This window comes from Rosa rugosa, chromosome 3, assembly GCF_958449725.1.
Source record: "Rosa rugosa chromosome 3, drRosRugo1.1, whole genome shotgun sequence".
Lineage (NCBI taxonomy): Eukaryota > Viridiplantae > Streptophyta > Magnoliopsida > Rosales > Rosaceae > Rosa > Rosa rugosa.
Window position 1 is genome coordinate 5,536,329 of NC_084822.1, and position 25,673 is coordinate 5,562,001.

Here is a 25,673-nt window from a genome sequence, read left to right on the forward strand (position 1 = left end):
TATGAATCTCAGACAACAAAGAAAGTGTTATGGCTGTTGTGTGTTATGAATCTCAGACAACAAAGAAAGTGTTATGGTTGTTGTGTGTTATGAATCTCAGACAACAGTAGAAATTATCTTCTGTTGTCTGAATGGCCGAGGCATCCCCGCGCATGCCATGCCAGGCACATGCTTGAGCAGAATTCACACAACAGAAATAACTATTCTGTTGAGCCAACTATTATCAGACAACAGTGGAATCACTGTTGTGTGATATTTCAATCACACAACACCCACTTAGACCACGGTGGACTTCTTCATCAGACAACAGAAATCCATCGTTGTCTGATACACTTTTTGTAGTAGTGATAGCCTTCTATTGCTTACCAACCTTGCTTCTCAATGGACAGAACTAATGCAATAATCGTGGTGGCAACAGGGACCAATTCATCCATATATATAGGAGACTTAAACCTCAAGAAGCTTCCCATTAAAGCAGTCCATATCGGATTAGATTTCCTAGTTAGATCCTTAATGTAACACTTCATTGTAGTCTTTCCTGCAGACTAAGAATTGGATTATTTACCTTAATGAATTGATACACTCTTTCATTAAGCTACAATATTGGTTTACAGTTTGTGTCCATGTTGAACTAGTTTTGACATTAAGCTAATCATCAATTCACTTTATGTTAATGTGTGACAACTCCATAATGATTCTAACAGATAGGCCAGGAGATAGAGGAATGGCTAGTTTGGAATTGCTGTGACTTTTAAAAAAAACTGCTGCTGTTGTGTTGTGAGAATAATTAGTTGTAAATTAAAACATTTTGTGTTTAGTAAATAATATTTTTAAAAGTACTGTTAGTACATAAAATAACTTCAGAGCATGTTTTGATCCACAGCAGCTTCTAAAAGCAACATTTGAGTTGCTTCTAAAATCTGCTGTCAGTGGCCTATAATTTTCAAATAAAGATGTCTTATATTTATTTACCAAACAATCTAAAATTTTGAACAAAAGCTGATTTTTTTAAAAGCAAAGCAATCACAAATGGGGCCGAAGAGAGACGACAGAAAGTAAGAAAAAGAAGAGGCCAGGTTGGGTAATTACAGAAAATTCATTAATTGCACCGCGCCCTCAAGATGGTTTCCGCAGAAGCAGAAACGTGAAACTCCCTTAAGTAGCTTTTGATATCCTGCTGTGGACAGCAGCGCTTCTGCCCAAAAGCCAAAATTTTTGAGTTTACCAAACAGCCTCCTGTCTCACCAGAAGCGCTGTTGAACTAAAAGCAATGTCAAGCTGGCCTAAGTTATGAAGCTGTACTATACGAACGGCCATAAACATTATATTCACTGTAATTATTGTTCGTAAAAATCCGAAGGGAACAACCCCCCCCCCCCCGCCCGCAAAACCACACACTCTACTGGGCTGACCATTTGGTGAGACTTGTTGAAGGATGGCTCAGCTACACATCGATGATCGTTTAATCACATGTTATGGTCCCTAAACGAATTAAATAAGAAGACATGTTGAACCTACCCAGTCTCCAAATTAAAGTATGGTCACTTGAACATTAGGCGAAGCGCAATCAAAATGTTCTGAAATTCATGTCATCTGCATATACTGAAACTACGAGCAGGGGCTTTCCACAATCAAACAATCAAAACACCTTCTAGCTGCAGCCATCAGCTGCATCATGACTGTGTTGCTACAAGCACTTGTTCTAGTCCTCCTCTTTCACATTACTGCTGCTTCCAGGTCCATCATCACCAGCTTACCCGGCTTTCCCGGTGACCTTCCATTCAGACTTGAAACTGGGTTTGTACTCTTACCATACTACTAATTAATTTATGTAATTGCATATATACATTGATGAATCGATGAAAACTAATAAATCATGACGCGCTTTTAATTGTACTTATTAAGGTACATTGGAGTTGGAGACTCGGATAACGTGCAACTATTCTATTACTTCATTGAGTCCGAAGGATCTCCAGTGTATGATCCTCTTGTGCTTTGGCTCACCGGAGGTCCTGGTTGTTCTGGTTTTTCTGCCCTTGTATATGAAAATATTGGTATGTTTCTTCACTTCAAAATCTCTTTTACAGTCATCGCGGATAAGTACATTGCAGGTTTAGAGTTATATATATAGTTTAGCAGTTCTGTGATGCTCTAGTTCGGGCTAATGAGGTGAATATCGGATGCACTAATCATATAATTTTAAATTTTCACTTGTTAACCAATTTGCTTGTAGAAGAATCAGCCAATGCCAAATCTTTTAATCATCTGATTATTTTTGATAACTTTAGGATATATCAGAATTTTGTTATCTATTTTAACAACAAATTGAGATTTTGTTAGGACCAATAACAACAATAAAAGATAGTTACCCTGACATTTTGTTATAGGTCCTCTTTCATTTGACTATGCACACTCGTTTGACAACAAACCACAGCTGAAGTTGAACCCATATTCATGGACAAAGGTAGGAGACCTTTTATTTTTTTATTTATTTATTTTTTTTTTTTTTTAAGGGATGCCTAGATATTAGCTCCTTAGAAGCAGACGATGTAGGAGCGAGTCCCACCCTCAAGCCCGAAGGAGACCTTGTGTTGTCTGTGTTTTTGTAATTCACTCATTGAGACCTCCGGAACTAAATAATCCAAAATACTCGCAGGTTGCCAACATAATATTTATAGATGCCCCTGTGGGAACAGGATTCTCATATGCAAAAACTTGGGACGAATATTCTGTTTTGAATGACACAATATCAGCTGCACAAACATATCAGTTTCTTAGAAAGGTAAGGTTAAAATTTTATTCTTTGCTTTTGCTAACGACATGAGTATCGCATACAATTTTATGAATTTGATTTTATTTTAATATTTGGTATGGAGGATAAATTCTTCCTCGACCACCACTGACCAATCATGAATTTGGTGCACACCAAATAGAAAAGAAGGAAAACTATGGTCTCACAAAACAGGCCCATAACTTGTGAAATGGGAAAATTAAGGCACACAAAGCCGGTGAAAATTCGACGAGCACATTTATGTAATTCATTAATAATTACCTTACCGAAAATCTAATTAGCGACGGATGGCCCTTTTGGAAGAAGTGGGAGTCAAATTTGGGTGGTCACAATTCCACGGTCGTCTCACCAACCAAACCTATTAGCATTAGGAGGGTAATCTCTTTGGAACCTGTAAGAATCGAACTTGGATGATCACAATTGCAGCAAAAAAATCTAGTTACCAAACCAAATGCCTCAGTCAAAAAATCAAAAATCTATATCTTTATTTTTTTGTTTCTTTTTTGAGGGAAAAAAAAAAAAAAACCCTATATCTGAACGCCGCATATTGCATAGTCCCCTTGTAAGTGCTTCAAGAATATATTGTTGAATGTTAATGTAATTTGACTAGCTTCATTGTTCTAATTTACTATCGTCGTGTAGTGGCTTGTGGATCACCCCAGGTTCATCTCCAATCCGCTCTATATTGCTGGAGATTCTTATTCAGGCATAGTTCTTCCGATCATCGTTGAAGAAATATCTGATGGTAAGCCTATCGAACAATCAAACTTATGTCAGCTTCAACTACCAAAAATTGAAAAAGTATCATTAATATCATGCAACTTTACTTCACACTAGATCACAGTAGAAATTGGATATATAGGGTAAACCAAGTTTCGGAATTTCACTTTTTTTAATTTTTCTCCTTCCATCAGGTAACCAAGATGGACTTGAGCCAGCAATGAATCTCCAAGTATATATTCTTCCGTTTTGATTTTGAATCATTAATTTCTCTTACGTTCTAAAATTTTAAATCCTAATAATCACTAACAGGAGTAACAGCTAGTATTGTACAAGTATATATTCTTTCGTTTTGATTTTGAATCATTAATTTCTCTTACGTTCTAAAATTTTAAATCCTAATAATCACTAACAGCTAGTATTGTACAAGTATATATTCTTCCGTTTTGATTTTGAATCATTAATTTCTCTTACGTTCTAATATTTTAAATCCTAATAATCACTAACAGCTAGTATTGTGTGTGTGTGTGTGTGTGTGTGTGGGTATTCCGGAAATAGGGGTACATCCTTGGCAACCCAGTCACAGATGAAGCACAAGATGCCAATTCCCAAGTACTCTTTGCTTACCTAAAAGCTCTTATATCATATGATCTATACCAGGTGATGGAAATAGCTTCTGAGGTTGTTTATCCTAGCTAGCTGGGTTCCATATATATTGTCATAAAACATTTTCTTCAGATTGTTTTATTGTGACATACTATCAAAATTTGACAGAGCTTTACTCTATAAACATGTAATTTTCTTGCATGCTTAATCAATTTTTTGCTGCCAAATGTCTCTTTCTGAAATATGGTTGTAATTTTCTTCACTTTTCAATTAAGTCAACCAAAAGAAATTGCAGAGGCGAGTATGTGAACGTGGATCCGAACAACGCAGTATGTTTGTATGATCTTGAACTTGTCAACGAGGTGAGTGTAAACCTCATTAGAGACTCTCCCAATAATTGAATACAAACTTTAAGTTTTAAGTAGTGTTGAAGGAAATTATAATGACTCTAAATCTGAACAAGCAGTGCCTCCAAGACCTAGACTATGCAAATATATTGGAACCTTTATGTACTTACGACACCCCAAAACCAATAGGGAGGAAGTGGCATCCTCAAGAATTCAGTAACAAAGATCCCAAAGATCTCCTCCTTCCTTCCTCTCAAGTAGCTAGGCCATGGTGTCGGGTACGTATTCTCTCTCTATATCTCCTCTTTATTGCACAATCCCGGTTTATTGGAGATTTTTTTTCTCTAAAATCTATTTGTTTAGTTGCATTTATGCTGGAAATGTAGAATTTTTTATTAGAATTTTAGTTGCTTCAAAGGAAATTAAGAGCGTTTAGAAGTGCTCCTTACTATACTGAATTACTGATGAAGCATTGTTCTTGGTTTTAAATCCATAAAGCACTTTTAACTAGTTTTTCATGATGTTTAGCAATTCTAGCTAGACGTAACTGATCACGTCTGGCTCTGTTGTACAGGGTTACAATTATATATCTTCTTATATTTGGGCGAATGATAAAACTGTTCAGTATGCTCTTCACGTTGCTGAGGTACTTATCATTAGTTAATTCTAATTGTAGTAAGAGTCAAAAGGAATATTTCACATTCACAAAAAAAAAAAAATTAAAATAAATAAATAAATAATAATAATAATAATAATAATAATAATAATAATCATAATCATCATCATCATCAACTTTAGCATGATTATGTTCTTGTCTATTATATCATAGTTTCTCTATTTTACCTTTTTAGCTATTTTAGAGTAACACAGATAATTATTTAAAATTTTCTTATTTATTCAAAAGTATTCTTCGAAGGATCAGTTTTAAAAACTCAATCCAACAATATTACTTAAAAATGTGATTAAGTTTAAATATTCTATTGTTTATGATTGGACATGAAAAAATTAAATTAAATGTATTAATCAATCACAATTGCAACTAAACTTGTCACAATTATCACTTTAACATTGGGTGAAGATATTTGGGACAAAAGTAAAAAAAACCCTAAGCGCCGTCAACAGTCATCTTGGCCGTGTACACCGCCGCTAAACGAAACCTGGATTTCGTCCCAAGCTTTCCTCCCTATGTTGCAGGGGAATATCCTCGTGTGGAATTGTCGAGGAGTGGTGAATCGTGAAACTCAACAAGCTCTCATTGACTTGGTCAGAGCCAAAAAACCAAGTTTGATCTTTTTGGCTGAGACTCTTGCGCAGCAAGACATCATTGACTCTCTTCAGGGATGTCTAGGATTCAAAGGAAATCTTTGTTTTCCCCAGGGCAGAGATTCGCAAGGAGTAGCTTTGTTATGGAATACGGACCTTCATGCTCAGTTTCGATCTTCCTCCCCCAATCATATTGATGTCGCCATTGCAGAGAAGGTGGGTGGACCGCTGATCTGGCGCTTTACAGGCATCTATGGGGTTGCTGCACGAACTGAGAGGAGACGAACTTGGGACCTTATTCAAACACTTGCTGCTGAAGGGTGCAATCTACCTTGGCTTATGGTGGGTGATTTCAATGAAATCATGAACAATGGAGACAAGTCTGGAGGTCTGAGACGAGCCACTGCTCCCATGTTAATGTTCCGGCAAACAATGACACAGTGTGGCTTGATCGACATGGGATATGTTGGAAGTCGTTTCACATGGTCGAACAAATTCACCAAAGAGAGACTTGACCGGGGCTTTCAATGTGAACAATGGCGAAGAAGATTCCCATATAGTCGAGTTATCACGCTAAGTCCATCTGACTCTGACCATTGTCCTCTTTTGGTCGAAGTGAGGGAAGAAACGAAGTCTTTCAAAAGGCCTTCAAGACGTTTTCGTTTTGAGGAGATGTGGCATGGACATGATCAATGTGTAAGTATCATCCAGAAGCAGTGGTCACGCCCTCTTACGGGTAACGCTCTGCATCAATTAGGGCAGAAGATAAAATACACAGGTGAACAGCTCCTTCAATGGCACAGCGTGGAATTTGAAAAACAAAAAGTTGAGTTGCGTGTGGTCCAGGAGAAGCTCAATGATATAATGAAGGAGCCTTACTCTCCAATGCAATATGAAGAGCAGCGCTTGCTCCACGTAAAACTAAGTCAGCTACTAGCCTAACAAGAAAAGTACTGGAGGCAACGTAGTAGAACTATGTGGCTCAAGGACGGAGATAGAAACTCTGCTTTTTTTCATAAGAAAGCTACCAATAGATACAATCGGAATTTGATAAAGGGTTTGGTGGATGACTTGGGTGAATGGCAATCTGATCCGGTCGTTGTTCGGGGCTTGCTGGTAGACAATTACAAGCAAGTCTTTACAGGAACAGGTACAAATGAGGAGGCTATACATGCTGTTGTTTCTGCCACTTCACCAAAAGTAACCCCTGAGATGAATGAAGCCCTTCTTCAAATGTATACTGATGAGGAAATCAAGAATGCACTCTTCCAGATGCACCCTTCAAAGAGTCCGGGACCGGATGGCATGTCCCCATTCTTTTTCCAGAAATATTGGCACATAGTAGGTATGGATGTGTGCATTGCTATTCGAAATTTTCTAGAGAAAGGGGAAGCTTGGGATGCTTCTAACTTCACACACTTATGCTTAATTCCAAAAATTCAAAACCCTATTGATGCCTCTCACTTCAGACCTATAGCATTATGCAACGTTATTTATAGAATTTGTTCCAAAGTTGTTGCAAATAGGCTCAAAAGGTGTTTGCCATATATTATCTCGCCATTACAAAGTGCTTATGTTCCGGGAAGACTCATCTCTGATAACACTTTAGTTGCTACGGAAGTAGCTCATTTTATGCACAAGCTTACAACTCAGGCAGAAGGTTTCTTTTCCTTAAAACTTGATATCAGCAAGGCATATGATAGGCTGGAGTGGAGCTTCTTGCATGCCATGTTAACCAGGTTAGGTTTTGCAACAGCTTGGGTAAATATGATTATGACTTGTGTGATGTCGGTTAGTTATGCAGTATTGGTTAATGGTGAAGCTACTCCGAAAATCATCCCCACAAGGGGCATTAGGCAGGGTGATCCCCTTTCACCCTACCTCTTCATTCTTTGTGCGGAGGGTTTGTCAGCTCTCATTACACAATCTGTGTCAACTGGCTCTCTTACGGGTTTGAAGATGTGTCCCCAGGCCCCTACTTTACACCATCTATTTTTTGCTGACGATAGCTTCCTGTTTGGATCTGCAACTGTCAAGGAATGTCTCAGGTTTCGAGAAATACTAAATGTTTATGCCGCAGCGTCGGGACAGGAAATAAACTTTTAAAAAAGTAGTGTGGTTTTCAGCAGGAATGTACCTGAAGAGGTTCAAACCAACCTTGCTACCATTCTAGAGGTTCAGCGTGTTGATGAACATGACCGGTATCTTGGTCTCCCATTGCGAGTTGGGAAATCAAAGTCTGCAATTTTTGCATATATCAAAGAGAAGCTCAGCAAAAAACTCATTGGATGGAAGTCAAAGATTCTTAGTTATGCGGGTAAGGAAGTTCTGATCAAAGCTGTTGCTCAAACAATGCCATTGTATACTATGAACTGTTATCTTTTGCCTAAGGGTCTGTGATGAGCTGCACCGATTGTGTGCCTCATTCTTTTGGGGAGACACGGATGAGAAAAAGAAAATTCATTGGCGTAGTTGGGAGAGAATGTGCCTTACAAAGCATGAGGGAGGTATGGGGTTCAAGAATCTTTATGCTTATAACCTTGCAATGCTTGCAAAGCAAGGTTGGCGGATTGTCTCAAACCCGGACTCACTTATTGCCAGATTATATAAAGCACGATATTTTCCTCATTGCACCTTTTGGGAGGTAGACATGGGTGACTCTCCATCTTTTTCTTGGAGAAGTATTATGCATGGTAGGCCGGTATTGCATGCGGGGGTGAAATGGAGAATTGGTGATGGCACTAATGTGAGTATTTGGAATGATAAATGGATACCAAATTGCCCACAACCGCTGTTGGAAAGACCGGTAAATACTGAATTTGAATTGGTTAGTGACTTGATCAACTCTGATGATAGAAGTTGGATTCCAGCTACAGTCCATTCTCTTTTTAATCTGGAAATTGCTAGCCGGGTTCTCTCTATACCTCTATGTCGGCGTGTGACAAGTGATCGCCTCAGTTGGAGTCCTGACAAACGAGGTAGATTCACGGTAAAGTCTGCTTATTGGATTGCACGTGAGACGGTGCTAGGTGATGTCTTAACAAGTACCTCAAGGGGAGACCCCTTTGCCATGCTTTGGAAAATTTTATGGAAAGCTCGAGTACCGGGTAAAGTGCAGATTTGCATCTGGAGGGCTGCCAATAATTTATTACCGACTCGGGCCAGTTTGCTCCATAAGAGTTATACAGGGAATGCCAATTGTCTGCTCTGTAATTACAAGTTAGAAGATACATCCCACTTATTTTGTCAATGTCCTGTTGCAGTTGAACTATTATCTGCACCTCCTCTAAATCTGCAAGCATCATTACTACCTTCTATTGATTTTAAAGAGTGGCTATTAGAGCGTGCAATGCATCTCAACTTAGCTACTTTTGAAAAATTGATAATGCTTCTGTGGACTTTATGGAAAAACCGAAACAGTCAACTCTGGAATGGGGTGACACAGACTGCATCTAGCATGCTTCTCTTCTCTATGGCATGGTTGGATGAATTCCACCAAGCCAGGAACACAAACATAACTGCCGGTCAAGGTGTTAGGGGTCCAAAACAACGCTGGAAGCCGGAATGTGAGGATCGGTGCAAATTAAATGTGGATGGCGCTTTTGTGCCTCAGATAACTAGAGGAGGAATTGGAGGGGTGCTTCGTGACTCTCATGGAAGTTTTAGGGCAGCTTTTTGCCACACGGTGCAGCATGTAGCCTCACCACAACAGTCGGAGCTTCTTGCCATCAGGAAGGGTTTGGACTTGGATAAGTCTTTGAATCTGCAAAATGTCACCATTGAAAGTGACTGTTTGGAAGCAGTTCAACTGATTAGCAGTGCCGACCATGACCTAGATGAAAACGTGGCTCTGTTGGATGATATTAAGTTTCTTTTAGATGGTATTCCAGGAGCACGACTTGTTCATGCTCCTCGTACATGTAATTCAGTCGCACATAGACTTGCTGCTACTGCTTTTGAAACTTTCCAGCAAGAGGTCTGGTTCCATCAGCCTCCTAGTCTTATTCTCGATGTACTGCAGTATGACTCTACTCATACTACTTAGTCTCTTTCAATAAAATTTCGCATATTCAAAAAAAAAAAAAAAAAAAAACTTGTCACAATTAACTATGAAACATCTTAATACCGCGATTCTCTCGCTCTCTCTCCCTCCTTATGCTCTGCTAGGGTTACGGTTTTGGTGACTGAATTGTGCGGCGATCTCTCCCATTTCATGGCCGTTGCTATCGCTTAAGGACGACGAAGAGCTAGTGGATCTAGGTAACCTTCGGATTCCAGGAAAAGAATTTTTTTGGCTAGGAACTTTTACCTAGTCGGGCAGCTGAATAGCAGTCGTGCGGTGGCTTTAGATTCATTTCGCAGTGCTATCTGATCCATGTGGAGACTAATGGGAACGGTGGAGGTGCAACCCCGTGCAGACCGCTTCCTATTTACGTTCACTCATGAACGTGACATTGTGAGAGTGAAGAAGGGTGGACCATGGGGCTTCCAGCGTGCCATGGTACTTCTCAACGACTATGACGGCTTCTCAGACATCTCTGCCGTCAAGCTAGACTGTATGTGGATCTAGGTGGAGGTGCAAGGCTTGCCTCTGGGAATCTTGACTGAACCAACTGTTAAATTGGCTGGAGAAACCATTGGTAAGGTGCTACAGATGGACCGGACTGCTTTACGTCAAGGATCTGCACGTGTGCGGCTTGTTCTCCCCATCAACAACCCAGTTATCCTGAATCGTAGGGTTAGGTTTTTCCCAGTGGATGCTCTAACCCTATAGTTTAGGTACGAACGGCTGCTAGGTCGGTGCAGACAGTGTACAATGCTCAATCATAGAGGGGAGCGATGTCCCCTGGAGACGGAGGAAGAAGCGTCATCAATTGTGGGATCTAGTCAGCCACAGTCAGCGAGGCCTTCTCTTCCAACGCTGGTATTTAGGGCTAATGCCCAAACAACTGTTCCTCCCTCTCTTTTTTTTGCTTTCAAAATACCTAACTTGCTGAAAAAAGAGGAGTGTAAAGCTGGGCCTTACCGGAGGGGGTGGAGGTGCCCACTTTGGAGGGTACCTCTACCACCCCCCAACTTGCTGGCGTGCAAGCATTAGAGGGAAGACGAAGTACTGACTGATGGTAAGAAGGAAAAGCATAGCCTGACTTTAGTTCCAGTGGGCCTTCAATGGGAGAACCTCGGCTTTGAGGTTTCATCTAAGGGGTTGTTTGAAGTGACTGTTACCTCGACCCCAAAGGTGTACAAGAAGAAGGAAAATCCCCGTGGGAAGGGAAATACTTAGTCCAGCAGCCTCTATTTGTGCTGGTTCTGAATCAGGAATGTTAGTTGCTTCTGAGGGAGGCCCGGATGTCAAAGATGATGGTGAACTCGGAGATGGAGTCCCTTCCCCGTTTTGGTTATGAATAGTTGGTCTACACACCTTGAGTAATAGCGTTTCTGTTTTGCTCATTTGCGTCGTACACCAGGATGGTCTTGGGCAACAAGGATGGTTAAGGCAGGGCTTCTACTTAGGGTTTGTAGGCTATAAGTTTTAATAGTTTTCTTTTTGCATGTCTTTTGGACTTTAGCTTGATTTCCTTTTAGTTTAGCTGCAATAAGCATGTTTATGCAGACTTTGTTTGGTTTCCTTCGGGTTTATTCGCTAGTAGTTGAGCAGTGTTGTGTAATTTGGGGATCTTTTGATCTACCAAGCTTGACCGAGTGTGGTTGTATGATTTTATATCAATGGATTCGTTCCGTTACTCTCAAATAAAAAAAAATAAAAAAAACTTGCCACAAATATATTAGCCAAGGACATTTTAAACATTATATTCATTCCGTACAAGAATAGCTAATAAAAACATGAATAAGATATCACCTCAAATAAAGGATAAGGGTCTGTTGCAGTTGAAAATTAAGAAATTGTTTACCAAAATAATATAACAGAAATCAGTTGGAGATTTCTTATATGGTACGTACCATTACTTTTTTTTTTTTTTTTTTTTTTAAGTGTTAAATATAATGAACAAAAAATAGCTTGCACCAAGTTTGTAGAGATGCATACGTTACTCTCTCTCAATTATGGAGGTTGTTGCATTCCGGCGGCGGTTTTACAATTTCGGTTTAAGGGGATGGTTGTCCCTTTTCCTCTGGCCAAAAGAAAGGTGGTGGCGATGGCTTTTGGCATCAGCGGTATCATATTGTTCCCTTTTCTCTCCTCTGTTTGGTGATTTCAAGACGTGGGGATGGTGGTATTTCTGTGGCTTTAGTGGTTCCTTCATGTAGGATGGCGGCTGTGGCAAGCTAGGGGTTTGTCCAGATTCTCTGGGGATGGGGGTTGATATTCAAAACTGGATTCATGGTGGTGGCTGGGCTTTCAGAGGTGGTGGGTTTTCCCTTTTTGGTTGGACGGATGTGCAAGCTTGGCGCGTGGGTGATGGTTAGGGTTGCGTTTTAATGTGGCGAATAGGTTAAGGCCTCTGCCAATTACTGGGTTTGCGGTATGGTGGCGTGGGCGGCAGTCCATTATTCCGCCAGTGGCTTTATGGTTGCAGGTGGTGACGCGGTGGAGGGCCCCGACGTGGGTAGAGATCGCTGCCGTGACTGGTTTAGGGTCAAAAGGCGGCAGTTGGTTTCTCTAGCATCTTTGGTCGATGGTCGTGGCTGTGGTAGGGCCCTAACTCTAAAGGTAGGGACAGACGATGACTGGAATGGCTTTCAAGCATCGTCGCTTGGTGGTGGGGTGGTCTACCATGGCTAGCTTGGCGGCAGCTGTGTGATCTATTGAGATTGGGTGGCCTTAGCAGGTTTAGATGGGCTTGGAGTCCTCCTAGGCTTTGTGCTAGGGTTTCCTGCCTTTGGGGCTTTATAGTTGCTTGTTTGGGCCTTTGGTTCGCTTGTTTGGGTCCTCTGTTAGGGCTCAATTTTGGTTTGTTTGCAATGAAATAAGTGGCTGAAGAGGGTGACATGGAATATGCACCCATTTCTGCAATAGAAGAAATATGACCTCGATCAAGGGTATTCTGTTCATCTCCGCTTTTTGATTTTTCAAAGATGAAATTTGAATTTTTTTTTTTTAATGTGATTCATGGTTATTTAAAAAGGAGGAACTATTTAGGTAATGGTTTTTTTGTCGGCCTAGTGTGAGTAAACTGTCATGTATGGTTTCACTGATCAATAAAAGAGCTGTCGTATTGCCTTCAAAAATATATATATATATATGCTACCATTACTTTTTAGTTAATTGGCTAAAAAGTAAAAACCGTCTACCTTAAAATACTCGCACATCTCCAATTGACTCCCTATTTGTGCTCTTTAGGTAAAGTTCTTATTATTATAGTTGTTATTATTTATTATTGTTGTTATTATTATTATTATTATTATTATTATTTTGAGAGAAGTTTTAAATACACACCCTTAATTACTTAATACACACTCCTTACTCAATACACATATCATTTAATTTTTCATTCTAACATTTTACTAAATACACAACCCAAATTACCTAAAATATCCTTAAACTTAAAAATCATGAAATACACTATTATTTAACATTATTTGATTAGTATATATAATTGACCATATTAATTACTTGTTTTAGTTATTGGGAAATCCATAAGGATTCATTATTGTTCCCTTCAAAGTTCAAATAGATGCTTAGAAATAGGTTTTATATTATTTGATCAAGTATAAAATTTTGAGTCGAACATTCAACCAAAATTGTATCAATAGTTCCTCCACAATGGCGGAAATACGATGTTGTCATTGGATGGTCAAACACATTAACAATTACAAAGTTTTATACCTGTGATGTTTTATATTAGATAATCAATTGGTTACACTGCACTAAGAATCCCAGTGATAGATGAGAAAATTATAACTTGACCTAGCTGCCTCTGCGCTAGGGTTACTTTCTAGGCTCTAGAAAAGCAAACTACAATCGGCCATGGATATGGAGATCTTGAGTTGGAATTGCAGAGGGATCTGCAACGACACCACAACTAGGGCACTGAAAGATTTGATCTCTCAGAATCGTCCCCAGATCGTTTTTTTGTGCAAAACAAAAATCAGTAGGAAGGAGGACTTTGAACGATTGCACAGGGCTTTAGGGTTCGTGCATGCTGAGGCAGTGTTGAGCGAAGGTCAATCTGGAGGACTCGGCCTCTTCTGGAATGATGATATACAGCTCAGGATGGGGACGACTTCTGCTCATCACATGGACGCAGTAGTGGTTGGTGATCCGGGGTTTCCATCTTGGAGGCTTACTGGATTTTATGGGTATTCCAGAACGGTAGAGCGGGACCGCTCTTGGAGGCTACTTCGAGATCTCTCAGACTTGGATTCCCTCCCCTGGGTGGTCATCGGAGATTTTAACGAGATATTAAACAATGGTGAAAAATTTGATGGTCCGATTAGGGCTGAACGGCAAATGAGAGGGTTTCGAGAGGCTTTGGGTTATGGAGACCTTCTGGATTTAGGTTTTCATGGTACGAAATCGACGTGGTGGAATTCTGAGACCAAATTACGTCTTGATCGTGCTGTTTGTACTCCTGCATGGATTGACATTTTTGGATATGCCAAAGTCATTCACCTTCCTCCAAGCGATTCTGATCATATTCCTATACTGCTACGTGCAAGCACCGTTCCTATCCCAAAACAAACAAGATCCCACAGATTCAAATTTGAAGCCTTTTGGCTTCAACACCCGGACTGTGATCCTTTGGTGAAAGAAACTTGGCAGACTGATGTGGTTGGGGTTCCAATGTATGTTGTTACCAAGAAGATTGCTCACACTAGAATGGCTTTGGATAAATGGCAGAAGAACACATATAGGGTGCGACAACAAACAATGTTGGGGGTTCGAGATAGACTTGAGGAGCTCATGGATGTACCTATTAACGAGGCAGTACAAGCTGAAAAGCACTCGTTAATGTGTCGTCTGCAAACTTTGCTTTCTCAAGAAGAAAGCTTCTGGAAACAAAGATCAAAGGTCCAATGGCTTAAAGAGGGGGACCGTAATACCAGTTTCTTTCACCGCAAGGCATCAAACAGGAAGAGGAAGAATCTAATCCAAGGTCTGTATGATGACAATGGCAATTGGTGTGAAGATGATGCTGATATTGAGAGAATAGTTTCATCCTATTTGCTAACATGTTTCAAGCTTCAGAGCTGGATTTTGAGGCTATGGAAACAACTATTGAGGCTATACAACCTTGTGTGTCTGAAGAGATGAACCATCAGTTGGGTTTGCCATATTCAGGAGAGGAGATAAAAAATGCCTTATTCCAGATGTACCCTACCAAATCACCGGGACCGGATGGGATGCCTCCCTTATTCTTTCAACATTATTGGGAGACAATTGGTGAGGAGGTCATTGCTGCTGTTCAGTCTTTTCTCCATACGGGTCAGTTTTTAAAGCAAATTAATTTTACTCATATTTGTCTCATTCCAAAGGTGGCTAATCCGGAGAAGATGTCTGATCTTAGACCTATTGCTTTGTGCAATGTAATTTACAAGTTGTGTTCGAAGGCTATTGCCAACAGATTGAAGATTATTTTGCCTTCTGTGATTTCACCATTTCAGAGCGCCTTTGTCCCAGGGCGTCTGATTACTGATAATATTCTGGTTGCAAATGAACTGGTTCATTTTGTGCACAACAAGAGGGATGGGTCTGAAGGTTTCATGGCGTTGAAATTGGACCTTAGCAAGGCTTATGATCGTATGGAGTGGTTGTTCCTTAGGAAGGTCATGGAGCGATTTGGTTTTGCTCAGAGATGGATTGACATGGTCATGCTCTGTGTTACTACGGTTAGGTACTCTTTTCTTATCCGTGGGAAAGCTAGAGGCTATGTGAGTCCCTCCAGGGGTTTGAGACAAGGAGATCCCCTTTCTCCTTATCTTTTTCTAATTGGAGCAGAGGGTTTCTCCGCATTGCTGCAAAAGAAGCAAAGGGCGGGTTCTCTCCCTGGAATTGAGTTATGTGAAGCAGCGCCATCTATAAATCACTTATTGTTTGCTGACAATAGTATGTTGTATGCTAATGCCAGTCTAGAAGATTGTTATCATATCCAGGATGTAATCGAGACATATGGGAGAGCTTCAGGACAGTTGGTGAATTTTTGTAAAAGCTCGGTTGTGTTCAGCAAAAATGTGTCGGAGTACATGCAGGAGGAGATTGCTTGCCTTTTGGGTGTGGAGGTGGTGGAGTCACATGAGAAGTATTTAGGACTACCCACTTATGTAGGCCGAAAGAAATCTGCAACTTTTCAATATATCAAGGACAAGTTGGCCAAGAAATTGGAAAATTGGCAGGGTAAATTGTTGAGTGGTGCTGGCAAAGATATTTTGATAAGGGTGGTAGCTCAGGCGTTACCTACCTATGTAATGAGTGTTTTTCAGCTCACAAAAGGGTTTTGTGAGGATCTAGAGCAAATGTGTGCAAGGTTTTGGTGGGGGAGCACTTTAGATAAGAAGAAGATCCATTGGAAATCTTGGGATGCCTTGTGTAACCCTAAGGAGGAAGGTGGGTTGGGATTTCGAAGTCTTGCTGAATTTAATTCGGCGATGTTGGCAAAACAGGCTTGGAGGATTATCACTAATCCTACTTCATTGATTGCTCGTATCTATAGAGCAAAATACTTCCCTGCAGGTTCTTTTTGGACTGCAGAGCCCCATACTTCGCCTTCTTATTCATGGAGAAGTATTCTTTCGACAAGCGATTTGATTGTACAAGGCTCGTATTGGCAAATAGGAATTGGAATGCAGGTCAGAGTGTGGGTGGACCTATGGATACCAGGCATTCCAAATTGCACTCCAGTTGTTCCTGTTCCTGTGGTAAACATATCCCTCACGGTTAGTGCTTTAATTACTGATCATTCAACGTGGAATGAAGGTAAAATTCGGGACTTATTTTCTATTGAGGAGGCGGAGGCCATTCTGAGGATTCCTTTAAGCTCTAGAATGGTTGATGACCGGTGTGTCTGGCGGATGGAAAGGAATGGGAGCTTTTCTGTTAAAACGGCCTATAGACATTCCTTTGCAAATTCTCCTTCTAGAACACCTAGCACTCTCAATGTGTCGGGTGTTTTTTGGAGGAATGTCTGGAAGGGGGTAATTCCTAATACTGCCGAGTTGCATATGTGGAGGGTGTGCAATGATATTCTTCCTTCCTTGGAACGATTGGCTTCAAAACATGTGGTCTTGGATTCTCAACTTTGTGTCCTATGCACTGTTGAAATTGAGTCTACATTGCATTTGTGCCGCCATTGCTCTTATACTAAGAGGGGGCTTCAAACTAATAGTAGGGTGAGTCAAGTGGCTTTGGCAGCACAAACTGATGGTTTGGATATGATTGGATGGTTGAGTCATTGTGCTAATCATTTGCAGAGAAGTGGCTTTGAGGATCTCATGTATATGTTGTGGAGTGTTTGGAAAGAAAGAAACCTTAGAATTTGGGAGCAGAAATACTCTCATGTAAGTGATGTTGCGTTACGTGCAGCCACGAGGCTGGCAGAGTTTCGGTTTCACAATGGGAAGGATGGGGTTGCTGGACAATGCTCTAGGGTGGTAAAATGGAGTCAACCCCCAATAGGGATGCTCAAAGTTAATCTTGATGGCTCCTTCCTCGCTGCGTCGAGGATGGGAGGACTAGGTTTTGTGATTCGTGACTCGAATGGAACAATGCTTGCTGGAGGAGCTTGTCCGCTTCAGAATTTAATATCAGCTGAACATGCCGAAGCTTTGGCATGTCAGGCAGCCGTGCAGTTTGTGTTACAACACAATCTACTGCCAGTTCTTTTTGAAACAGACTCGCTGTTAGTGCAAAGACAAGTCTCTGCCCATGGGAGCTTGAATACATCTATCTTGGGAAGAATTTATGAAGATATTGGGGAGATGTTGGCTTTTCTCCCTAATGTGCGAATTAGTCATACGAAGAGGAGTGCCAATACTGTGGCTCACCTTCTTGCTGATTACGCCAAGTCTCTGCAGCAAGAGACTTTTTTCTTTTCTGTACCTATTTTTCTTCAAGCTGCTCTTGCAGCTGACTCTATTTTTGTGTAATTGTTCCAATCTTTAATAAAGGGATGACATCATTTTACTCAAAAAAAAAAATTGTTTTATATTAGATAATAAATTGTCTAATAATCACTTTTAGATAAAAAAAAATGAACTAAAAAGTGGGAGTAAAGCGATATGTTTTAAAAACATTTAATGCTATTGATTTCGAAATTCTAAATTACATGGTATCTCACCCCATTTAATTACAATTCATTTAAGGAAAATTTAAATTAGATGGTTTCTAACTTTATTCTTGTTTTAAATGAGGATGCCATGTATAGAAATTCATTGTGTTTATAATTATAGAATAATATAAGGAACATATGATTATTATTATTATTTTTCTTTTAATACATAGATGTCTATTTTGGTCATTTAACCTACCTATAAAATCTGATCTGAAATATAAAATAATAGGGATGTGTATTAAGTAGTTTGGGGTGTGTATTTAAAATTTCTCTTATTTTGATGGAGGGCGTCAGTCCATTAAAATGTAGGTAACATTACATCACGACTTACCCTCACGGGTTACGTAAAATAACATCACTACAAAATAAATCACTAAGTAACCAATAACCTAAGAGCAAGTTCACCCGTTGGGTCACCAAGTCACCTACTATTCACTGCTTTTTAGTGTTTATTTCCACTCTCTGGGTCACGGGCAGAGTTTCCAATAAGATCTGGGTCACCAGGTCAGCTTGCAGGTCACCAGGGTGACCCAGGGTGACACAGGGCGACTCAGGGCACGAAATACACTGTGCCAGTGACCCCAGAGAGTGAAAATACACATAAAAAGCAGTGAATAGTAGGTGACCTGGTGACCCACGGGTGAACTTGCTTTAACAATACTAGAGTTAGAGCCGAAAAAATCAAGCAGAAACCAATTAAGGTTGTAACCAGAACCAAAAGCCTCGGTCCCAAATACTTGGAGCCCATATTTTTCTATATAGTCCTCTCAGATCCTAAATTCTTACATAACAATGTCTGGGCCAATGTACCACCACCCACAGAAGCCCACCAAGAGCACATGTACAGGCCCACACCAATGAGAACTTTCTTGGGGCACCTAATCCTCCACTCAGACCCCCAGCTTGGCCTCAAAACGGCCGCCACCAGTAATACGACCAACCAGAAATGTAGATAGGTACTCCAAACCACAACGTGCATTAGGGCTCGACTCGGAATCAGGACATGACATGAAGCCTGATACCTTAGCCTACACGAACTCCAAATAATAGCTTGACTGGGGGAACAGTATGCGCCCCCACACAACCAGGGAAAGCCAGCCTTCACTTTACCGCACACCCAAGAACTAGCTAGAACACTCCTCAAATAAACCATCTGCGCCGACAACTATGAGGAGAGAAGGTCGGTCCGGGATCCCAAATTCTCACACGGCCTCCCAAACCAACAAGCCACCGCCGATCATCCTCACAGAGAACTACATGAACCCAATCCAATCCAATACTAACAGGAAAAGGAATGGGTACAACAACTATTTTCAAGTGTTGAGCACTCGATTGTCAGGTGCCACGGAGACCAATAACGAGGACCAATGCATGAGATCGGCGTAACAAACCCTTGGGTTTGCAGCCATAGGAGGGAGAGAGAGAGAGAGAGAGAGAGAGAGAGCTCTCATCCCTCAACTTTTTTACTTAATTAAGTTCGAGAATTTATAGCAGGCCAACCATTTATAAAGAATATGTTATTTATTATTATGTAAAGAGAAAGCATATGAAGGACCAATGCACCAGAATAAGGGAAAAATGCTATTTTGAACTCGTTCATAAATATTGAAGTGTCAGATCTTTAGATAAAGTTTACAGAGAAGTTAAAAATAAATAAACAAACTCCATTCATTCTCTCTATTGGGCTTCTAAAATAGGGAGATCACTTAGAACTCCCAAGTATGAGCGTGAATTATAGAGGTTCCTAATGTATTCAACATTTTACTTTTCCAATAGATTCTACTTTAGAAAGAAAATAATAATGTAGGGCTCTCATAAAAGTGTTCAGCATCAGTTGGAGCAACATTTTTTAGCCTCACAAAAAGTAGCTCATAATTTGACTTTTAGCTATTTTTCCAGTAAATTTGATAAAAACTTATGAGCATTTTTAGCAATGCTGGTTATCTTTTAGTTAAATTTTACCCAAATTAGATATTTTTAGTTAAATTTTACCCAAACTAGATATTTTTTGAATCAAGGCAAAGGTAATATATTGATTATCACAAGCCAGAATGACGATTACGTACCCTCCTGCTACCAATTCGGGGCAGACAAGAAGTTGTGCTAGTACCCACGGTGATACATATAAACTAGGGCACTCATTTGATATTAAGTACATCAAAATAGCATGAATCTTTTTTCGGTACTACTCCAGAAGATCCACTAGAAGTAGGAAAAAGTGCATTGGTCCCTGAAAAAACTTAGGGAATTATTGAAAGTAAACTAAGTTACTAACATAATGCAAGCCTAAAACAACCAGGCCCAAAAGGGAACAGCCAAGGGATAGTTTCACCCAAGCCATACCAAATCGGCCCAAGTCGTCATCTTCGTCACGTGCCACAGCCCATCACCATCTCATCTGGCGCTGCCACAGCCATCGTTGCCACTGCTTCTCGAAGCCCTGACACAACAACTCCAACCACCGCGAACCCTTAATGGCTGAAAACCAAGCAAAATCGAAACACCACGCCCTGACTTTACCCAGAAACTAGATAGATGCAGTCCACCTGAAGCCATCATCGCCGTCACTTATCCCTGATTCACAACAATCTATCCCACACATAGAGATGCCGCACCGAACCGCCATGAACACAGAGATGTCGCCCCAAACGGCCGCCAAGGCACAATCTGCCAAAAGTTTGAGCAAACCATCCAAAACACGGCCCTCGAGCCCAAACTTTCGATCACCCATCTGGTAGCATCACAAAATCATCTGCAGAACATAGAGGCCTGCTAGACATCGCGCGCCCCATCGAACGAGCGCAATTTTGTAGACGGTCTTTAGCCCCTACTTCGGGTTTGTGGTGATATTAGCTATTCTCAATTAGAAAAAACAAACCTAATTACTAGCCATTACCTAAACTATATATAAAAAGCTATTTTGGTTTGCTACTTTTAAAGTAGGCCTACATAAGTTCTCTCGATTTGATCTAGTTTTGAATTTATATTTAACTAATGAAAGAAAAACAGTTTAGATGAATATATAAATTACATAGAACAACTTAAAAAATGTATACATAGAAACCATCATCTCACTCTCTATATTTAGGAGCGAGATAACTAAAAGTTAAAATGGTAACCAGGCGAGGGGTGATGGCGACATCGAGTTTTGTCGGGGCTTCGAATCCATTTGCAGCTGGGTTGGAATAGTTGTTTTTGGGCTTGGGTTGTCAGACTTTCTTTTGGGCCTTTGGGCTTATAATTAGTTGGACTTTTTCTTCTTTTAACTCCTTTTGTTTAGAGAGCCTTATGTTAGTAGCTAGTCTATTTTCAATAATTTTACTTTTTTAGGGAGCCATGCACTTTTATATGCTGTTAACGAATCCTTTAGAGTAGTACCGAAGGACGAGACCCGCTTTTTGGATGTGTTGAATGTCTAATGAGTGGATCTAGTTCTATGTACCATGTGGATACAAACTAGTGTTCGGCCGCCTAGGCGCTAGGCACACCCTCACTGGTGTAGGCTAGTCGGGCTCGCCAAGCTCTAAGTAGTGTAGGCTGTCGGGCTTGGGTGCTGGGAACTTTTTTTTTTTCCTCTCTCTCGTGAAAACTGAAACCCAAACCTCAACTTCATGTTCGCACTGTTCTCTTTAAACCCAAAACTTGACTTTGAATGTTCTCTCTCCAAACCCAGAAACACACTTGATGACTCGTCATCTCTTTCTCCTCAATCTGATCCAGCCTCGCTCTCCTTAACTCTGATTAAATCATAAGTCCCTCTCTCTCAATTTGAAATAAAAGGAGAGAGAGAGAGAGAGAGAGAGAGAGAGAGATGCAGTCATGTAGAAGATGAGAGAAAAGAGAGATCCAGAAGATGAGAAAGAAGATAGATAAAGAAGATGAGTCCATGTGAACTATTAAGAGGTATGATGGGTATTTTTTTTTTCTTTGAGAGAGAAGTGGTGTAGTTGTTGACAACTAAAGTTTCATTATCAAGTAAACCAAGACGAAAAGCTCACACGGACGGGCTAGGTTTTCAGAAAATTTTCTCCTCTCCGTCTGGTGGCGCGCCCTCTGGCGTTGTCGTCGGACGGGCTGTCTCCGTCTGTGGAAACTTCAATCGGTGGGGATCGACCTGGGCTGCTCCCATTTGAGAGAGGTGGGGGAGGGAAACGCAGTCAGAGGCTGGTGGTGGTTCGATTCTTGTTGGCGGGGCGGGCTGAGTGCGATGTCGCAGATTGCTGGTGGACTTCTGGTTTCGATCTGGACTGGTGTTGGGTGGTATAGCAGCTCCGATCTGGGTATGAAATTCTGGATTGGTGAGGCGCGGGATCTGGTGTTTTGGCATTGGAACGATCGGATTGGTGGAACGCTGGCGGTGGAGCAACCTTCATGGGCACTCTGGGTTGGAGGCATGCTGATCTGGTTTCTGGCCACACGGGCTTGGGGTTGGGATTTGGGATCTTTCACTGGTGTTCCGTCGGCGACAGGGTGGTGAGGGTCCGAAGTCGGGACTCGTGCGACGGCGGCGATGGCGTGGTGCAGCTGCTAACGTGAGCCGAGAAGTTTTGGTGTGGCGGCCAACAGCGTGGAAAGGGGGTTGGGCCGGGTTATGTGTGTTGGGCCCTTGTGGGTGGGTAGTTATTACTAGGTTTTAGGGTTTGGTCTTTTGGTTTTGTTTTTCGGTAATAAGTTTTAGTTGTTGGGTCGGTGCACAGAAACTATTGGCATAGACAATCTTCTCTTCGGCGGTCTAGAGGGTCATTCCTATTTTGGAGTTGGGTCAGCAGCGGTGGCGAAAATGTCTGGCTGTGGCATACTAGCATAGACAATCATCCTTGGCCTTCTAGTGGGTCGTTCCTTTCTGGCTTCGGGTCGGAGGTGATGGCGATTTGGAGCATGTGTGGATTGCCGGTGTTGACATTAAGGTGGCACTGAAGTTGGGTTTAGTTTAGTCTCAGGTCTGATGGTCCAGCTTTTCAATTTGGTCGGGTTCGAAGTCACAATGAGTGTAGATTTGGTCGATCAAAGGCAGGTCAGGAGGACTCTGGGTGGCGAGTTAGTGTTGACAAAGTTGTGAGTTAGGCATTCACTGCTCCTGCGCATGTTGTCTGTGCCTTTTAGTTGATGTGCAAGGCTTGAGTCTGTAGTTGAGTCGGGGTTTTTTTGACTCCATCAGTCAGTCATTATGGAGTTCTAGTGTGAAGTCCAGTGGCCATTTCTGTGTAAGAGATGTTGCCAAAACTCGTTGTAACCAGTTCATTATTAATGAAGTTTCTTCTTGATAAAAAAAAAAAAAAAAAAAAAGTTTCATTATCAATATAAAATAACAAAAAAAAGTTAAATAAACAGTCTATAAAAATCCTCTAAAAGTAGTGAATTGCAATGTTAATAAGGATCTAGATTATATTGCCTCATTAATAAAGATTTACAAAATATACAATACCTAGAATTCTAGGGTCGACCTAAATAGTTATTATGACTCACGCAACAATATGATTCGATCATTGTGCTTAATTTTGTTGATTTCTGACATCAGGGAAGCATCAAGGAATGGGTGAGATGCAACACGAGCTTAAGTGATTCGTATGTGAAAGATGTTTCTTCTACCGTTATTTATCACAAGAATTTGATAAGAAAAGGCTATAGAGTTTTAATTTACAGGTAACTACTTATTCTACTACATATGTCATATAAATCTCAAAAGGTACGTACGTATTGGGACTTCTTCCATCGGATTTTATCATGAATGCAATATTTGTATGTTAACAGTGGTGATCTTGATATGGCTATTCCGTATGTGGCTACTTTTGCTTGGATAGAATCTCTGAACTTGACTATTGACACTTCATGGAAACCTTGGTTTGTCAATGCACAAGTTGCAGGGTTAGTGTAATTTCTACCTCATTTTCTTCGCAGAATTGAGTTATAACTATCCTATCTCATAGTTTACTATTTTTGTTTTTTCCATTCAGATACAAAACGAAGTATACATTGGGAAAATATGAGTTGACATATACAACCATAAAGGCAAGAACGTACTCGTACTTCAGTACTAGAAATATACTACTATTTGTTTGAGCAGAAATTTACCAAGTTTTCTATTTGTGCAGGGAGGTGGTCACACAGCTCCAGAATACAAACCTGAAGCATGCCTTGCTATGATCAGCAGGTGGTTTGCATTATACCCTCTATAGTCAGAGACTGTTGAGGTAGCTAGAGTGATTTATCTACATTAAGCAAAAATTAATTGTTCTTTTTTTTTCAAAAAAAAAAATACACAAAAAATGTCTTTTCTCTTGGTCTGCACCACGAATAAATGTAAACTCTTAAGATTAACAAGTTATTAATGATTTGGGTGTTATTAATTAATGTCGGGTCGGTAAACTCTTTCCTAAAGATTTGCCATATTTCATTTAAATTGAGGAAAATTCTTCTATGCACCGATGATATAAGTAAACCAACGGATTCAACAAATATCAGCTGTTGATATTAATAGGCAATTTTTTTTTTTTTTAATAACCAAGAAGCGTACTTACGATTTTCCAACTGTCAGTTCTTGTTGATAAAAATGCACGTTGGTGCACTGGATACTCTCTCTTAGATTGAGAGGTGACAATTCCCAACAGCCAATGAAAATATAATCGTACCAAGTTATCAAGTAATCTTCTACGTGTTTGTTTTGAATTAATAGATTCAATCTCACTTGATAATCTAGCAAATTCACATATATGATCTAATAATCTCTTCCAAAAAAAAAAAAAAAATTAGACACACCTTTACTCTTATTTATATATTATAATTTACAGAAGAGCGCTTTCTCCACCATAACTTACTTTTCTTTTATTTTTTTTATTTTACGGATATAGCCCTCTAATATTATAAAAATATTAGATCAACATTTAACCAATCAGGGTCCTTCTACTAGGGATTCAAGGATGATAATGTTGGTTGACATATCTACTAATTTTTTTCGTTAATATCTGGCTAAATATGATGCGGGAAGAGTGAACACGATAGCAAGAGACTCCATCAAGCGTTGAAAGCCATATGAGATGAGTTAAAATCCACTAGCAGTTACGGGCACAGCCGTAAGAAACATAGAGAAACTTCTCTAGTATTTGGTTTTTTTATTTTTTTATTTATTGATAACTTGAATGAAAATTACAATCTAAGTGGTGCCTTATATAGGCACATAGGTGCTAATACAACTAGAAAACAAAAAGAACAATTTATTATAAGCGAAAACTAGGAAACCTAATTAAACCTCATTAAATAAAAATCTGGTACACACTACTTTAGAGACTGTGATGTGACAACATGCTTTTGGGTACACACTACTTTGGGTTTACAAGCTAAGAATGTGGCTGGTTTAAATGTGGTGGATTGGGTACTGAATGTTATTGACATACTCAATGTAGGGGTCATCATTTGGCCCGCGAGCCTAAAAGCCCATGGGCGCCCGCCCGGCCCAGTGGGCAAAAGCCCGGCCCGGCCCGCAGCAAAGCCTATCTCGGCCCTGCCCATTGGGCACGAGGCAGGGCTAGGGCGGAGGGTTCAAAGCCCAGGCCCGGCCCGCGGCCCGGCCCGTTATATGCCCATTAAAGCCCGCCCGGCCCGGCCTTATAAGCCCACCCGAAAGCCCATTCAATTCTTGTATTAATATCTTTTTATGTAGTTATATTGAACTAATTATTGCATTAGGTCATATGTTTTTTTAATTTTGTATTTTATTTTGGT

At 40.4% G+C, this 25,673-nt stretch overlaps 1 protein-coding gene across 5 annotated transcripts; it reads left to right on the forward strand.

Moving 5' to 3' along the window:
- The first annotated feature begins 1,514 nt into the window (after positions 1-1,514).
- LOC133735948 (serine carboxypeptidase-like 18) lies at positions 1,515-24,305 on the forward strand. Of its 5 annotated transcripts, none has more exons than XM_062163388.1 (14): positions 1,515-1,797; positions 1,906-2,054; positions 2,388-2,464; positions 2,657-2,782; positions 3,434-3,536; positions 3,706-3,743; positions 4,070-4,192; positions 4,393-4,479; positions 4,584-4,742; positions 5,039-5,110; positions 23,473-23,597; positions 23,706-23,819; positions 23,909-23,963; positions 24,047-24,305. In XM_062163388.1, the coding sequence occupies exons 1-14, from the start codon at positions 1,676-1,678 to the stop codon at positions 24,128-24,130; spliced, it is 1,434 nt and encodes a 477-aa protein (XP_062019372.1). In that variant the 5' UTR covers positions 1,515-1,675; the 3' UTR covers positions 24,131-24,305. The 5 variants fall into 5 exon arrangements, with proteins under 5 accessions (XP_062019372.1, XP_062019375.1, XP_062019376.1 ...); XM_062163391.1 differs by having other exon boundaries at positions 4,070-4,123; XM_062163390.1 differs by having other exon boundaries at positions 1,516-1,797; positions 4,070-4,171.
- The last annotated feature ends 1,368 nt before the right edge of the window (positions 24,306-25,673 follow it).

Excerpts from the sequence above, each read along its gene's own strand:
- LOC133735948 (XM_062163388.1), top strand. The coding sequence starts at position 1,676 with ATGACTGTGTTGCTACAAGCACTTGTTCTAGTCCTCCTCTTTCACATT. Across the intron at positions 2,055-2,387 it reads CCTTGTATATGAAAATATTG|GTCCTCTTTCATTTGACTAT; the intron begins GTATGTTTCTTC and ends ATTTTGTTATAG. Across the intron at positions 3,537-3,705 it reads CGTTGAAGAAATATCTGATG|GTAACCAAGATGGACTTGAG; the intron begins GTAAGCCTATCG and ends TCCTTCCATCAG.